Genomic DNA, 17,854 nt, shown 5'->3' with positions numbered 1-17,854 from the left:
TTTGATTCAGTTCCTGATGGGTTGGTTTGGAGAATGTGATCATATCCAAGTGGTGAGTAAGTTCATTTTGTTAATGACTCAAAGATTTAGTTTAGTGGTAATTTAAAAATTTCTTTTGAGACTATTGGAAAAATACCACCTTGATTAGGCTATGGTCTTCAGTACAAGATTTTAGAAATAACTAAGGACTTGATAAGAGAAATAATGTAAAATGGTCATGTTACTGAAAAAATACAAGACTAATACTCAGCATTTACTGAACTTTAAACTTGTTTTAAGTGATCTTACTTATGGCAGGCAATACTTTACAGGCAAGGGGAATTACATTTTAATTGTTTATCCTCTGTTTTTGGTAGCCAGGGGCTACCTTACAGAGACTGTTTTGGTCGAAGCAGTTGAATGAATGCATGTGTGTGTGCTTAGTCATTCAGTTGTGTCCAACTCTTTGCGACCTCATGGACTGCAGCCTGCCAGGCTCCTCTGTCCATGGGGATTCTCCAGGCAAAAATACTGAAGTGGGTTGCCATGCCCTCCTCCAGGGGATCTTCCTGTCAGGGATTGAACCCAGGTCTCCTGCATTGCAGGCAGATTCCTTACTATCTGAGCCACCAGGGAAGCCCAAGAATACTGGAGTGGGTAGCCTATTCCTTCTCCAGAGGACCTTCCCAACCCAGGAATCAAACTAGGTTTTCCTGCATTGCAGGTGTATTCTTTACCAGCTGAGCTACCAGGGAAGCCCAGTTGAATGAATACTTCTTTAATATTACTCATTTTCTGGTCCAGAACATTCCAAGTAAGAGACACTTTAGGTCTTAGAAAATCTTAGAAAAACTTAAGAATGAAAAGGGATAGAGCCTTGAATTTCACATCACAGCTAAGGTGCTCAGATTTCTCCTTTGTAACTCAGAGGGTAGGAAGGAGTTGTGTGCTCACAAAGTTCCACAGATAGCTGGTGGGGAGAGAATTTATTTGTAAGGAAACATAACTTTTTTACAGTTGCCCAAGATTAGATTATGTTTTAATGGCATCTCTTTTGGCAGGTTCAATAGCTGAGGCAAATTTTATTGTACACTAGGCCATACTTTGTATTCTTTCAGGCTTTTTCAAAATGTTAAAGATAATACAGTACCAGAGTGGCAGCATTGCAATTTGATTTTATATGACACAATAGCAGGATAGCTTTTTACCTGTAACAGTTGACTGTTTCTTTGCCACAGTTCTTCATGTGGGATCCTACAAGACATAAACTGAATTGTACTTAAAGACAACAATTAAAAGAAAGTACATCAGTAGTGTTTCTTGTCTGAAATGTTTAGAGAGAGGAAAAGGAAAAGACTAATATGGAGACATTCAAACGTCAATAGAATGGCAGAACTTTTGTAAAATAAAATTCAGCTAATACTTTGTACAAAACCAAAGACCTTTGACAAGTGTTTGCAAAATATGTTGTTTAATACTTTTTAAACAAAGTGACATAATCATCTGAGACTGAAATATTCTTAAATTTTTTTTTCATTTTCCTGAAACATTCCTCAGCTCTTGATAACTAATTTCTTAATATCCCAGTTACTCAAAAGGAGCTCAGATGTTTCCTCAAGTTTTCAATACTATTTTATAATTTTTAGAGGGTTAGGTAACATCTAGGGAACTCTTATGAGGAGATTGTGCTAGATATTTCATATAGTTAACATAGTTAATCTTTACCACAACCTTATTAGGTAGCTATTGTCACCTCCATTTTACAGGGAAGGAAGCAGGCTTAGAGAATGTGAATGATCCAGACTTTGGCAGAACTATTGTTTTTCTTAAAAACATTTTCCTGACATTGTATCATTTGATTCTTGCAACACAGTTTTCATGTTTCACTTCTACAGATGACCATGCTGAGGGCCAGAGAGATAAAATGAGTTGCCAAAGGTCATATTTGAATAGTTTCAGGAATAGTAAGATCTGAGGGAGATGTGGGCTTACTGTGGAGTTTTCTAAGGTGCTCAAGACAATCTTAAGGATATGTTACTCATGTATTGGAATTGTCAGTTGAAGACATGAGTGATCTGTAACATGGATGGAGTGAGAGCAGGTTGGTCTAAACTGAAAGTAATTGAACAAAACCTTCTTGAATATAGAGACTGCAACTTTCAAATCAGTTGCAGTTGCAAAAATCAGTTTTTAGTAAAACTGATTCAATAAAGGGAAACTCAACTTCAAAAAAGTAGGACCATGGCATCTCGTCCCATCACTTCATGGCAAATAGATGGGGAAAAAATGGAAACGGGTTAGGCTTTATTTTCTTGGGCTGAAAAATCGCTGTGGATTGTGACTGCAGCCATGAAATTATAAGATGCTTGCTCCTTGGAAGAAAAGCTATGACAAACCTAGACAGTGTATTAAAAAGCAGACATCACTTTGCCAACAAAGGTCTATATAGTCAAAGCTATGGTTTTTCCAGTAGTCATGCATGAATGTTACACCATAAAGAAGGCTGAGTGCTGAAGAATTGATGCTTTCAAACTGTGGTGTTGCAGAAGACTCTTGAGAGTCCCTTGGACAGTAAGGAGATCAAACCAGTCCATCCTAAAGAAAATCAACACTGAAATGTTCAGTGTTCACCTGATGTGAAGAGCTGACTTATTGGTAAAGACCCTGATGCTGGGAAAGGTTGAGCGCAGGAGAAGAAGGGGGTGACAGAGATGATGGCATCTCTGACTCAATGGACGTGAGTTTGAGCAAACTCTGGGAGACAGGAAAGGACAGGGAAGGCTGGTGTGCTGCCGTCCACTGGGTTGCAAAGGGTTGGACACGACTGAGCGACTGAACAGCAACAACAGAAGGGATAAGGAATGACGCTACATAGTGATCAAGGGATCAGCTGAAGAAGATAGAACAGTTATACATATCTATGGGCCCAACACAGGAGCACCTCAATACAAAAGGTAAATGCTAGGTCACAAAAGAGGAAATTGAAAGTAACACAGTAATGGTGGGGGGCTTCAGCACTCCACTTACACCAATGGACAGATCATCTACACTGAAAATTAATAAAGAAACACAGGCCTTAAATGACCCATTGGGTCAAATAGATTTAATTGATATTTATATTTATAGTATAAATATACTAAAACATCCATCCTAAAACATCAGAATATACTTTCTTCTCAAGTGCACATGGAACATTCTCCAGGATAGAGCACATCTTGGGTCACAAATGAAACCTTGGTAAATTTAAGAACCTTGAAATCATATCAGGTATCTTCTCTGACCACAATACTATGAGATTAGAAATTGATTATAAGAAGAAAAATTGTAAAAAACACAAACACATGGACACTACACAGTATGCTACTTCATAACCAAGAGGTCACTGAAGAAATCCAAGAAGAATTTAAAAAATATCCAGAAACAAAAGACAACGAAAATACGATGACCCGGAATCTATGGAATGCAGCAAAAGCAGTTCTAAGATGGAAGTTTATAACAATACAATTCTACCCCAAGAAACAAGCAATTTCAAATAAACAGCCTAACCTACACCTAAAGCAACTAGAGTCAACAACAACAAAAAAAAACCCCTAAGTTAGTGGAAGAAAAGAAATCATAAAAATTGGAGCAGAAATAAAAGAAATAGAAACAAAAAAACAATAGAAAAGATAAGTGAAACTAAAAGCTGATTTTTTTGAAAAAGATTATTAAAATGCATAAACCTTTAGCCAGACTCATTATGAAAAAAGGGGGGAGCACTCAATAAAGTTAGAAATGAAAAAGAAGAAGTTACAACTGACCCTGCAGAAATACAAAGGATCATAAAGACTACTACAAGCAACTATATGCCAATAAAATGGAAAACCTGGAAGAAATGGACAAATTCTTAGGAAGCAAGCAACTCAATCAAAAAATGGGTATAAGCCCTAAATACACATTTCTCAGAGAAGACATACAGACTGCCAACGAACACATGAAAAGATGCTCAACACCACTAATTTTTAGAGAAATGCAAATAAAAACTGCAATGAGGTATCACCTCACACAGGTCTGAATGGCCATCATCAAAAAAATTTACAAACAATAAATGCTGGAGAGAGCGTGGAGAAAAGGGAACCCTCTTACACTGTTGGTGGGAATGTAAGCTCGTGTAGCCACTATGAAGAACAGTATGGAGGTTCCTTAAAAAACTAAAAACAGAATGGCCATATGACTGAGCATATGCCCCCTGTTGAGCATATTGCCCAGTGGAAAGCATAATTCAAAAATTACATGAACCCCAGCTCTATTTACAGTAGCTGGGACATGGAAGCAACGCAAATCAGCAGAGGGATGGATAAGTGGTACGTATTGCAATGGAACATTTGTTGTTTAGTTGCCAGGTTGTGTCCCTACTCTTTGTAGTCCCATAGACTATAGCTCCCAGGCTCCTCTGTCCATGGGATTTCCCAGGCAAGAATACTGGAGTGGGTTGCCATTTCCTTCTCCAGGAGATCTTCCCAACCCAGGGATCAAATCTGTATCTCCTGTACTGGCAGGCAAGTTCTTTACCACTGAGCTATGAAGGAAGCCCACACATGAAATATTACTCAGCCATAAAAAGAAACAAAACTATGTCATTTGTAGAGAGGTGGATGAACCTAGTGTCTGTCAATACAGAGTGAAGTAAGTCAGAAAGAGAAAAATACATGTTAACACTTATTTGTGGAATCTAGAAAAATGGTAAAGATGATCTTATTGCAAAACAGAAATAAAGGCACAGATGTAGAGAACAAATGTAATGGATACCAGGAGGGAAAGGGAGGGGATGAATTGGAAGAGTGGAGTTTGACGTATACACTACTGTGTGTAAAACAGATACCTAATGAGAAGCTACTCTACAGCACGGGACACTGCTGGGTGCTGTGTGGTGACCTGGATGGGAAGGAAATCCAAAAAGCAGATCTGTGTTGATGGATGGTTGGTTTACTTCCTGTGGAGCAGAAACTGACACAGCAGAGTAAAGTAACCAGAGTCCAGTTAAAAAAGAAATAGTCATGCCTGGGATAGTGCGCTAATGATAAAACAGAGAAACATGTGCTTTGAGTGTCACGTGGTTAACGATGGCTGTTCTTTCATGACAGTGCTGGGAGAAGGACTGGCCAAGGGAGACGGTGCCTTTCAGGCGGTGCTTTGCTGCATGCAGCTTAAAGGGAAGCTCCAGCCTGTGTCCCACATTCTTGCCAAGTCACTGACAGGAGAGTCCCTGGTATGTTGACCGGTTCTAAATTTGAGTGTCCAAAAATGGGTTCACATGGGGCTTCTTAGGTGTATTACCTGTGTCCTGTAGGTCCTGTCAGAAATCAAAGTTTATGAGTAGCTACTTACTTCCTTTCAACATGCTCATATTTAAGCATTGGATTCTTGTATTAATGTAGTTTGTGATTAAGAGATAATTTTTAAAACTTTGAAAGTATAGAATAACTAAAAGTGATTTTCTTTAGAGGTATAATTTAACAGAACCTGAAGGTATTTTTGAGTTTTAAAATGTTTCTGTGGATATATGATCTTATAGGTTTCTTAAATTTAGTCATTTATTGTATAAAATGCTTAAATTTATCTAAACTAAGTAATAATTACTTTTCTTTCTGACAGTGTTAATATTCATGACTGCTCTGATGAAGTTATCTCATTCTATTCAGACCTTGGGATAAATTTTTGTATGCACCATTTAATTTTCTAGAGTTTTTGTCTGTTTTTGGATGACTTAATGGAAAGGCTTCCTTTTTTGAACTTGAATTGACAATCTGTAGAAATTGGAAGAAAAGAGATGTTACAACTTTTTTTCACCAGTTGGTAGCTGTTACAAAACTGATACTTTTTGAGTCAGAATGAAAGTAAAAAAATACATGTAACTTTGTTGTATTACTGCATGAGTTCTCTGTGCTTCTGAATCATCATGAACTGTGGAGCTGGAGCAAAGTTGTGTCTTCACTGCAGATAAATATATATCTGGTGAAAAAAGGAAATTAGGAAAGTGCTTTGTATATTGTTGAGTGTAATATAATGACCCATCTCAGAGGGTAATTTAGTTATTTTCTAAGGAATTATTGTGCAGCGAATTGTTTAGTTGGCTTAATAGTATCTTCTTATTTCACCATCTTAACAAATGAATATAAAAGCTAAGGTATTTTATTAATATGGCCAAATTGTATGGGTATTTCGTTCTAAATAGATGATAAAGAATATTTCTCTTTATTATTTAGATAATTCTATCTTTAAGGATCTTTTCTATTTAAATTGAGCATATTACACAGTTTTACCTGTTGAATTTTTAAATTAAAATTAAGAAGCAATTTTCTTTCAAATCTCAAGTGAAATTTGAATTTCTCAAGAGCTAATGTTTTATGTTTTCCTTCAACAGCTTTAATGAACCATCTTTAGGTGGTGTGATCATTGTATGTGAATCTGAATCTTAAGTAACTGAGTTCACCTATTTGTTTTAGGAACGGAGTTTTAAAAAGTTGAAGTTTATTTTTCTTTTTTACTTATCCTACTTTGAGTGATACTCATTGTGAATATGCTATTGAATTAATTTTAAATTCTTATGCAAGATGAATACAGTGTTTTAGGGCATACTGTGTATTTTGTCCGGTTCATCTTTTTAACTTCCCACATAGAAGGTTGACTTTGTTATCACCTCTAATGGTAATGAGGATAGGAGAGGAGCATAGCATTAGTTTTCTTTTTATGGGTAAACCTTAGAAATAGCCAAAGAGTGAAAAAAAAAAAAAAAGAAATAGCCAAAGAGTCAAGTTCAGAGTAAAAAACTAATATGCTGCTTGGTTTCCCCCTTTTTTATTTGCCCTTTCAGAATGGGATGGTAACAAAAGATTTGACAAGGCTGAAAACACTTCTTACAGAAACAGAGGTAAGACTATTTCAGCCAATCTCTTTGGGCAGAGTTTGACTTATTCTGAGTGGCTCGTGTTCAGTATTAAGACGTGGATGGTCACTGGGCATCAGAGGCTTTAACAGTGGGTAGGGAAGCTGTTAGACTTCCTGTAGCCAGGCTTGCTCCCATTCTGGGAGCTTTGCTTCCTCTCAGGGTGTCTGTGTATCCCAGGCCTTCTGTTTTGTCCCTAATTCTTTTTAGCCGTCTCTGTTCAATAAATGGAAAGGTGATTGGGAAATTTCGGTTTTCAACTACATCTGGCTATTAGAAAATATTTTCTAAGTAACTAATAAAAGTCTGTGATGTTTTTATGGAATGAGTTTAGGTGATGGAAATAATGTGTAACAGGGTAAATGGTGAACAAAAATATGCTCTGGTGATGAGTTGAAGGCCAGGGACAGCAGGGCATGTAAAAGGCCCATGGATTTGTAAGTCTCAAATTTCTGTTCCTCATACAGTCATGTAAATGTATTTTTATTTAGCTGTCTCATTTTATTTTTTCTTTTTTTTTAAAAATAGGTGTTTTTGTCAGTTTTTATCATAAATGGAAATCCATGTAAACTGACTGACTGATTGGCTTATTTATTTAAAAACTGGCACCTACTATATGCCAGGTGTTATGCTTGGTGCTGTGGATACAGCCCTGAACAAGATACTCGTGGTCCTAGTCCTGGGGGAGGTTAAAGTCTTGGGGAGGAAATAGACAATGAATTAATTAATTAAACACAGGTATAGGTGTAATTCACATTGAGGTAAGTGGGATGAGCTTTCTGTGATGGAAAAATAACTGGAATGGTAGTGAGGGGATGAGACACTTAAGATGAATTGAGAGTTGAGAAAGTGCTGTGTCGTGGAGAGTGAGGTGAAGGGCGTTCCCATCAGGCTGAGAGGATGAGAAGAGCACCCAGGTGTAAACCTTGACCTCCTGTAGGTCACACTTCAAATCTCATAATGCATTACAGTTCATAGCAACAAATAAGTATGCAAAGAAGACAGTCATTATGAGTTACATAAGCTGGATAAAGTTACTGTTTTGCTACAATTCAATAGTCTTTTGAAATATATTATTTTCTTAGTCTTATTATGAGTTAACTGAAAATCAATAAGCTCTAACTTCAGGGCCATTTCCCTCTGGTATATATGTAGTCTTTTTAATTTCTAAGAAGTAAAAGAAGACAATTATAAATGTTCTAGACTTTTAAAATGAAAACATAAAATAAGATGATTTTCGTTTTAAGATTTTTGGCCTTGTTCATCTCTCTTATTACCTTAATTGAATTCGCAGCTTTACATCTGATAATCATACACAAATATATGTAGAGTTTTATCTTTGATATTTATAATCCTGTTCTGTATAAGGTTAAAAATATCACTTAACTCTCATTTTGTTACCATACTTTTGGAATAAGTGACTTAAGTTTTGTTTATAATTTCTATTTAACCAGAGTAGTAGTATTTTTGATTAGTGAACTGGTACTAATAAAAAAAAAAGCCATTTAGAAAAAGCTAACAGACAGTGTTACTCTTATTTATAATTATACTTGATGTATTTAAAAATAGCAACAATTTGCTATTTAAAAATTGAACTGAGCTGATGTTTAACCTGTAAGTGCTAGTGGATTAGAATAAAGACATGAAACTAAAGACGGACTAATGAAAACAGAGAGACAATACATATTCTTGAGAGAAATTTCAATATCAAATCAGTATTTGATTGTAAGTTTATAAGAATTCTAGCAATGTGAAATGTCTGCTTTCCCTGAAGGTCTCAGTAAAGATTGACGATCAGAAGCTTGTTGATGTTGCCTTTCTGTCTTGGGCTCTGAGCATATGAAAAGGGTATTTTAAAAAATACAATACGTTGGAACCTAAAAGCCACAGTGGCCAATTTTCTTATTCTTACCAGCTCTTCTGATGAGGGTAGGCAGTTCACCAGTGCCCCCCGCCCGCACCCCCTTCCAAGCTGAGAGCTACAGTGTCAGCACAGACGCACCCTGCCACTGCAGACTGTTGTAGATGCGGACTCAAAAACACACCATGTGTCTTTCCCTTTTAGCAGTTACAAATGCTTTAAGCTTTCTTTCATCACTAAAACATCTTCCCGCATTTTTTCTTGCATATTTGGTAAATTTATTTTGATAAATTTTTTTAGAAGAGATACTTTCAATTCATACTTGAAGTGAATTTTTAGCTCTTACATTTATAAATTCCGTGTAATTGGAATCATATTTTAAGGGCTAGTTTGGGACTATACCATTTAGATCTTGCTTATAGCATTTTAAAGGATTGTTTAATACATCTTTTTGGTGGGTATAGAGTCTTCATAATGTGAATAGTTACGTCCTGATTTATTTGCTAGCTTATACATAGTCTTAAACTTGGTCCTCGTTTTACAAAAAAAAAAATTGAGTTGTCTTCAAAAACTATTTAGTAAGTAGTTGGAGAATCTGAAAGCTTTTTCCTGGTTTAGTTCCAGCCCAACCTCAAAAGGGTCCAATTTAGTCAGTGACATGTAAATTATGGTGATATTGTTTCAGCTATATCCAATTAACATTTACAACATTCTTTCTGTGGTACAAAACATTCCAAATTTTGTCTTGGGGTACTGTTTCCTCCTTGTTATTCAGTTCAGCGTTTACTGAGGGCTATGCTGTTCACGGGTCTGTGGGTTTTGGAAAGCTGAGAGAGCCATGGAAAACAGTCTGAAGGGCCAACCCAGGATGTGCATAGCTAATGTACCCACAGGGCTGCCTATGGTCAGTAAGTGCTGTAACAGAAGAACAGGCAGGGAGAGGGGAGACAGACACCCTGTGGGAAACCAGGGAGGCTAGAGTGTGAGAATTGCGGTTAAAGGACGGAGGCAGCTGAGGGCAGAACCAAAAGTGACTTGGTGTACAGTAAGGTGGCAGTTGGTTGGCTTTGGGGCAGATAAGACAAGTAGAATGAGACACTTACAGGGCAGTGGCAGTGGGGTTGAGTGTGAGATAGACACGAGAGGCATTCTAGACCTCGCTGGGCAAGATTCGGAAACTACTCAGCAGAACAGAAAAGGGAGGGTTCAAGATGTCTTTTAGGATTTCAGTCTGGCTCTTTTTGGGGAAGGCGAATCCATTAACTTGAGACAAGGAGCACTGAAGGAAGATGAGATTTGAAATTAAAGTTGATGAATTTTATTTTAGACATACTATGTTTGAAGTGCTTGGGTGGTCATCCACCCGCCCACCCACCCATCCATCCATCCATCCATCCATCCATCCACCCATCCACTCACCCACCCCACCCACCCATCCATCCATCCATCCACCCACCCACCCATCCTTCCATCCATCCACCCACCCATCCATCCATCTACCCTTCCATCCATCCACCTACCCACCCACCCACCCTTCCATCCAGCCAGCCATCCACCCATCTACCCACTCATCCATCCATCCAGCCATCTACCCACCCTTCCATCCAGCCAGCAAGCCAGCCAGCCATCCACCCACCCACCCATCTACCCACTCATCCATCCACCCACCCACCCATCCATCCATCCATCCATCCATCCAGATTTACTGGGCATTCATTACATGCCAGATCCTCTGAGGCATAGGAATGCAGTCAGGCAGTCAGTTGTAGGCTGTTAACAGAGGATCTGTACATGGCTGACAGGGACCCAGCAGGTAAAATACTACAGAGTCGTTAAGTGAAAATGCTCTAGCTGGCACTCAGTTGAAATTGGGGATGTGAAGCTTACTTAGAGTAAAGTAAGAGCCAAAGGGGCGGATGGAGGACTTGTCTGTATTAGAGGAAGTCAGAGTGAGTGGGTCCTCAGCCACGGTCTCCACCGTGGGAGAAGGGCTCATCCCAGGTGGTGAGCGGTGGCGCTGCACTTGGTGGAGGCGGGGTGGGGAGGGGGTGATGCTGCCCCAGCTGGCCCTGCTCCCGGTGTTAGAAGAGGAGAGACAGACACTCAGCGGGGGAGGGCGCTGCTCCCTGGGGCTCAGGGCTGGGGGCCGAGACTGCTTTTGCCCACAGGTAATTTTTATGTAGGGAATTTTTGTCAGTTTCCTTAATGAGGGCCACACAATTACTTCTTTTCCATATTTAAATATGGAACCATAGAGCAAAGAGCAAAAAAGACCACTTGCAATCTTAGTGTTTATTAAGTTTCTAAATACTCCATCTCAAGCTTTTTAAAAAATGTTAAAATTTTCCAAGTTTAATCAAATCAGCTAGTTATTTCTTATATAAAAATTTCTTTCATTTGAAAAATTGCAGACAGCAACTAGTAACGTCCTCTCTGGATATCATGTGGAAGACTTAGAGGAGGGTAAGTACTAAACTGTGCAACTTCTGTAGCTGTAATTACATTTGGGCATTGCTTTTTGTTGATTAATGGGAGGAAATTTCTGAGTTATAGTATAGGTTAGTGGAAGCATAGAAGATAATATAAAAAATTCATTTAAGAAGTAGTGTGGATGAAAGCAATTTTTTCCCTAGCCCCTATTCATAGAATAATAGAGGAATGGAGTTGGGAGGTAATTGCAGAAGTCATCTGTTTCATCTCTTTTCCTCCATATATGTAGTTCTAAATTTAAACCTCATTCTTAGCAATCTGTGGAGGGAGATCTTTTCTCCTTTCTCACGCTCTATCACATGCTGGTACAGTTATTACTTTTTGGAGATTGTCCTGCCAGTATTAAGGTCTGTGGGCTCCTGTTCTCTTCCCAGAGGAAGGTGAAGAGAGACCAGCACCCACTGAGTGTTTGCTCGGTGATGTCTCCTGTTTAGTGGCCTTCACAAAACAAGTACTGAGTTCTTAGAGCCCTTCTCTGTCTTTTTGATAAGTGATGAAACTGATGTTTGTTAAGGTTCAGTAATTTCCCAGTCACACATACAGTAAAGGGATGAATCATAGCTTTAAGGTCAGTCTGGCTCAGTGGATTTTGTCGGGAGGTATTGGCTGGGCACCGTGACTTGTGAGGAGGCAGGAAATGGCCTCAAGGTCCTGGAGGCTTGCTGCTGCTGAGCCTTGATGGCTCCAGCCTTTTTTCTTGGACACTTTGTTTCCCTTGGATTATGTAACCTTTTATCTGAATGCATCAAAATTCACTGTTTTCAGAAATAAACACATGTTATTTTTAGCTCCTATCTCAGAATTCACCTTTATGAACTTTAATTGTTAAAAAAAGGATTACTTTATGCTATGACATGTGTCAGACACCCCCTAAGGAACATGGATGGCAATGTGGAACTTACTCCATATACAGGACTGGAATTTGTTTTACAAAATTTCCTCTTCCCAGGAGACCATAATTTTCTGATTCCGGAAGTAGTTCCTAATAGAGATGCAACTCATACCTAAGACATGACAAGCATGCCAACACATCCCCCTTTAGGTGCCAGGGGAGAGACTGCACTTGGAGTATGTCCATCAGTTGCTGGGATAGAGTAAGGGTCGTTCACTTGTTTTAGCGGTTGTGTAAACTGCTTCTTCAGTGATTTCTAAGTTTCATGTGGCTAACTAATCCATTTGATTGGTGAATTACTTTTTTTGGTAGAGACAAGCATGTCATGTTCATTTTACATCATCTGAGATGATGTGTATGGAGGGTTAATAGTATTTCTTACACATTAAATATCAGCAAGCCTCAAATGATAAGACTATATCCTGATTACTCTCTAGGATCTTGTAATGGTTGGCATTTCCGCCCACCACCTAGGGGAATCACAAGCAGCGAGGAATATACTTTGTGTAAAAGGTAACGTGAATTTTTTTTTTAAACCAATGACATATCTTTATTCAAAGGATAGTTAATTTTCCTTCACTTTTTGAAAATAATTCAAATTAAAGAAGATAAAGGAAGTGAAGGAAGAAGTATAATGATTGAGTAAAATGGTTTATTTTCAGTTTGAAACAGAAGCCATAATGGTCATTATCATTAAATAATAAAAATCAAAACCATATTGATGATCCTTCTTTTAATTATAAAGAACAATGATCTAAATGGAAATTGTTAAGACTTTTGTCATACCAGTTGGAATAATATGACTTAATTACTGGTCTCTTGTTTATGTGAAATTTGCCTACCTAAATTATGATGATTTAAACTGAAGTTACCTTATATAAACTGATATAGAGCATAAAATAGATAAAGAGATGTTGAATTATTTTGATAACTTTTCTAAGAAAAAAGAAAATCTATTACCTTCACATAATCTTATATAGAATTTATGAGCAGTTTATATTTGAAGGGCTAACCTGTCACAATTTAGTGATTATATGTTAAGGTAGAAAGAATGATTAAAGTCACATCAGAAGGTTCTCTTTATAAGAACTAGTAACTAGTGGTTTTTTAGATACAAGTTCTAGTTACTCTAGATTGCTTTTGATAATGAAGGAAATTTGATATGTAGTTTTGATTGAATTGTCAAGAGGTCAGTTTTGATTTTATAGTAGAAATAAAGAAACTGAGAGGTAAATCTGAAGATTCTGGTGGCAGAGAGGTAGGATGCAATCTTATGCAAAGGACGTATAAGAAATTTTGTAGTCCAGATAGACTATCAAGCCTTCCATTTTTAGGGAAATAATTTAAAGCAACAGGAAAACAAATATTTGGCTCATTAAGATATACTAAAGAGAAAAAAAATGGATGATTTTAAATGTCTTCTATGAAGCATATGAGAACTTAATAGCGTAATTTAAGTTCAAATACTTCGTGTATCGTCAAAAAAAAGCTTTAAACACACTTGTCATTTCAAGTAGGATGAGCCACTTGATGATTCATTTTGTATTTCTTACTGTCCATATTTTTCCAATTGAAAATCACCTAAAACATAGCATCCTTCTTAACCCATTTGCTATTTATAACTTGATTTTCATTTTTTTCCCTCTCAGAAGATCTTTCATTAATTTTTTAATGTTTCAGTTGTTTAAAAACTGACTGGATCTCTTACTTCATAGAGTATTTAAAACTTAAGGTTACTGATCAGTCATGCATTTTTATCTGTTTTGACTATCGCATTGTCAGTTGAATTTTCTGAGTCATAAATGTTGAGAAATCATTAACTATATATCCTTTAAAATGAACATTTGTGAATTTACCCATTGAAGAACTTAATCTATTGAAATAATTAAGATTCTTATATAAAACTTTTATTCCTAATTTATTTAAAGCTTGAAGCAAATTAGTATAGCCCAGTGCTCTCAGTGAAACAGAGGTGATGGTCATGTGGGGAAGAGTGAAGGCACTACGTTTGAAGGTGAAAAGTGGAGTCTTAGTGCTAATTCAGTGACGTCACATTTTTTCAGAACAAAATTCCTAGGATGTGAAGAATTTTCCATAGGTCCTTTCAGTTTGGGAAGTAGGGCATACCTGTGCTTGACGAACTAATGCACTTGATGTCAGTGTTGCTTTAGAGAAACTGCTCTAGGAAGAATTGTCTAAGAGAGTTGTTTCATCACGAAGGAAACTACCTTTTCGATGCCCATTTCTGTGGGTGGGGATGGTTATGAATATGTTCTGCTTTGTCACCCCTTATTCCAGAGAAAGAGGTCAGTGCATGTGGGGGGAGAGGGGTTGCTGCTTTATTAACTGTTGTGAATGTTCTCTAACCTCATCTTCCTCCTCTGTGATAAACAAACCCTTTCAGGAGATGAAGTTTTGTTTTTGTTATTGAAGAGACGGAGGGCAAATGCTGGAAGTTTATCTTTTAAATGGTCCAACAAAGTATATGATAAAACAGTCTTTCCTATTCTACTTAGATTTTTAGAGCAAGGAATCTGTAGGTATGGTGCGCAGTGTACTTCAGCACATTCCCAGGAAGAACTAGCAGAATGGCAGAAAAGATATGCTTCACGGTTGATAAAATTGAAACAGCAAAATGAGAATAAACAGCTCTCAGGCAGTTACATGGAAACCTTGATAGAAAAGTGGATGAATTCATTATCTCCTGAGAAAGTGGTGAGGAAAATAAACTGCATTTTTTTGTTTGTTTGTTTGTTTGTTTTAAACAGTGACCTTGTTTGAATCTTGACTTTATTTTGTGCTGTGTTTTGGTTTATATCCCTATCCTCTGTGAAACACTTGATTCTTGATAAAAGTGTTTTGGTAGCAAAAGTAGACCCATTTACTAAAATAAAGAGCAGAACTAAGCCATTTGTTTGGAGACTTGCAGGAACTACATTAACTTGTCTTCATTCAGGGGGTTTTTGCTGCCATTTTGTTGTTGTTATTGTTAGTTTTCTTACATCTCTTAGTTTAGCTTTATTATATTTTGTACTTATAAAAATAACTGAGAATTAGTGTATAAAGTACCTTACTTTGTAGGCAGTTCCATCAGCATCTTTACCGTTGACATTTATTTACCATGCCAAAGCGTCTGTGTTCTCAGGAATGAGAGCATAATGGGACCTGCTCTCTGTTTTCAGCTCAGTGAGTGTGTGGAAGGAGTGAAGGTAGAGCATGACCCCGGTCTGTCCGTCACCGTCAACACCAAAAAGTCCCACCAGACCTGGACCTTCGCTCTCACCTGTAAGGTATGAGTTTTGTGATAATTAAACAATGTGAATTTCTTTCCATTTTCTTAGAGTTTTATTGGACCTTTAAATCTGTATATTGAAAGAGCATTGAAAATTATGTAGGTTCTATATTATAATAAAGTGTAAAGTGTATTTCTTGATATATTTTGATCATCAAGGGTATAGTTTTTTGTTTTTTGTTTTTTAGATTTTTGAGATAATATCTGTGTAGATACCGAGATACTTGCTTATTTATTTATTTGGTGAAGCTATGTTTGACATATTTGACATGTTGTCTTCCAAACTTGAAACGTAGGATGGGGTTCATGGCTTATAGTTAACTATTTAAAAGGTGAATTGTTTAATCTGGCAGTTCTAAACTATTGAAACAACAACTTGTTTTTATTTTTGATTTCATGAAATCACAAATTCTGTGATAACAGATTTTTAATTTGAGGCATTTTCTGCAGTGCTTCCTATCTTGAATTATAATGTTTAAAGTTTAAGAATGAAGCAAAGTAAACAATTTCTGTTAATATGTGCAGTGGAAAAGTTTTGTGTACTTTTTTGTAATGTTTCCTCCACTGTACCATCTGCATCTTGGGATGAAAAATCCGGGAACATTTATTTGGCTTCAGCCTTGAACCCAATCCAGTGCTTTCAGAAGTAACTGCTCTCCTGTGAAGACTTCCTACTTGAGGCCAAGGGATGGCAAATTGGAGGTGATGGTGGTACAGGGTAAAAGCGTTTGCCACAGTGAACGATGAATGTATCACAGAAAGAGCAGGGAGGCTAGAAGTGTAAATATATTGTTTTTGGAAATGGCAACCTTATTGAAATATAATTAACATCATAAATATATCATTTTAACAAATGATTTTTTTTAACCTTTCTGATTTTTTTTTCTTAAGTGGCTTATGAGTACAATTTGTATTTTTAATATAGTATCTTAGAAGCATGGGAAAGTAAGTCCCTTACGGAAATATTTTCATTGAAGAGCCCAATTACAACTGGATCTTTCACCCGCTTGTACTCAATGAACTATTTTAACTTCCTTGTAGCCTGCAAGAATGCTGTGTCGCGTAGCGTTGCTTTACGACGCTCATCGTCCTCACTTTAGTATCGTTGCAATATCTGCCGGAGATAGTACCACCCAGGTATCACAAGAAGTCCCAGAAAACTGTCAAGAATGGATAGGAGGGAAGATGGCCCCAAATGGATTAGATCATTACGTGTATAAAGTCGGGATAGCATTTAACACAGAAATATTTGGAACTTTTCGCCAAACCATAGTTTTCGACTTTGGATTGGAACCAGTACTCATGCAAAGAGTAATGATTGATGCAGCTTCTACAGAAGGTAATATTTAGACTTTTTCCCCCTGATACGATGTATTAAAAGGCACTATAACAGCAACATTAAAAGATATGTATTGGCCTCTAAATATTCCATGGTTAGGGAGGGAACAGTAAGGAAAAACATCCCAAGTTTTTTGACTCATTTACTGTATGATGGAATTAGAATGTTTGCATTATACCCTGGTCACTTTATACAGTCATCAGGCAAAGCTCGCTTTGAGGTTCCCCAGACTGGTATGAGTAGGTGATCAGGTCTCTTTTTGGTCTGCCAACTTCATTGGTTGATTTTATTCAGCACAGTAAAACCTTTCAGTATTAATTTGGGTAGAATATAATTTTAATGGTAATTGTGAATACACCTACAGTGTCTGTTTCCATGTTCTACTGACGGTCAAGTTAACTTTGTTCTTATTAGTACATCACCTCTGAAAGAAAAGTCCTAAATACTAGCTTTCATAAGTTGATTTCACTAGTATAAAGGAGACCAAGGTGCCTTTACTAGGATCTGCTTCATGGTCTTGGGAAGAGGTCCTGGTTTCAACATGTAGGCACCTGTGGAGATGATGAATTACTGTGTGAATTATCTATTACTGCCTCAACTTAAATTTTATACCAAGATCCAGCTGGTTAAGGGAGGGGCATGTTAGCCTGCATTTCTTTGACTCTTGGTTGGATTTGGTGGTGGTTTACTGACTTTTGGTGGTGTCTGACTCTTTGAGATCCTGTGGACTGTAGCGCCCCCAGGCACCTCTGTTCGGGGGATTTCCCAGGCATGAATACTGGAGTGGGTTGCCATTGCCTTCTCCAGGGGATCTTCCTGACCCAGGGGTTGAACTTACATCTTCTGCATTGCAGGTGGACTCTTTACTGCTGAGCCACCAGGGAAGCCCCATATGAATTAAAAAAAAATTTGGGGGGGGGGGGGGTTCAAGATGTGCTTCTCACAAATTTGTGGCAAAGGACATTTACAGAAAAAGAAAGTTAGTGACTTTTCCCCTTGCTTAGAACACAAACTGTTTTAATAAACTTTATACCTCAACTTTGAGTAATGGAAGATTTTTGCTTGACAAAACTGAT

The 17,854-nt window shown here is 37.4% G+C and overlaps 1 protein-coding gene across 7 annotated transcripts in view; it reads left to right on the top strand.

Annotated features, from left to right (window-relative positions):
• The window catches only part of HELZ (helicase with zinc finger), a 145,594-nt gene that overhangs the window by 35,943 nt on the left and 91,797 nt on the right, over positions 1–17,854 (top strand). For all 7 annotated transcript variants that reach the window (XM_043905773.1, XM_043905775.1, XM_043905771.1 and 4 more), the window contains 7 exons: positions 5,103–5,227; positions 6,833–6,889; positions 11,177–11,228; positions 12,585–12,660; positions 14,664–14,862; positions 15,330–15,437; positions 16,481–16,778. In XM_043905773.1, coding sequence (XP_043761708.1) covers positions 5,103–5,227; positions 6,833–6,889; positions 11,177–11,228; positions 12,585–12,660; positions 14,664–14,862; positions 15,330–15,437; positions 16,481–16,778 — 915 coding nt within the window. The remainder of the gene's footprint in view (positions 1–5,102; positions 5,228–6,832; positions 6,890–11,176; positions 11,229–12,584; positions 12,661–14,663; positions 14,863–15,329; positions 15,438–16,480; positions 16,779–17,854) is intronic.

Source organism: Cervus elaphus, chromosome 5, assembly GCF_910594005.1.
Source record: "Cervus elaphus chromosome 5, mCerEla1.1, whole genome shotgun sequence".
Lineage (NCBI taxonomy): Eukaryota > Metazoa > Chordata > Mammalia > Artiodactyla > Cervidae > Cervus > Cervus elaphus.
Note: the sequence above shows the minus strand (reverse complement) of the source record. Positions and strands in the feature narration are given on the sequence as shown.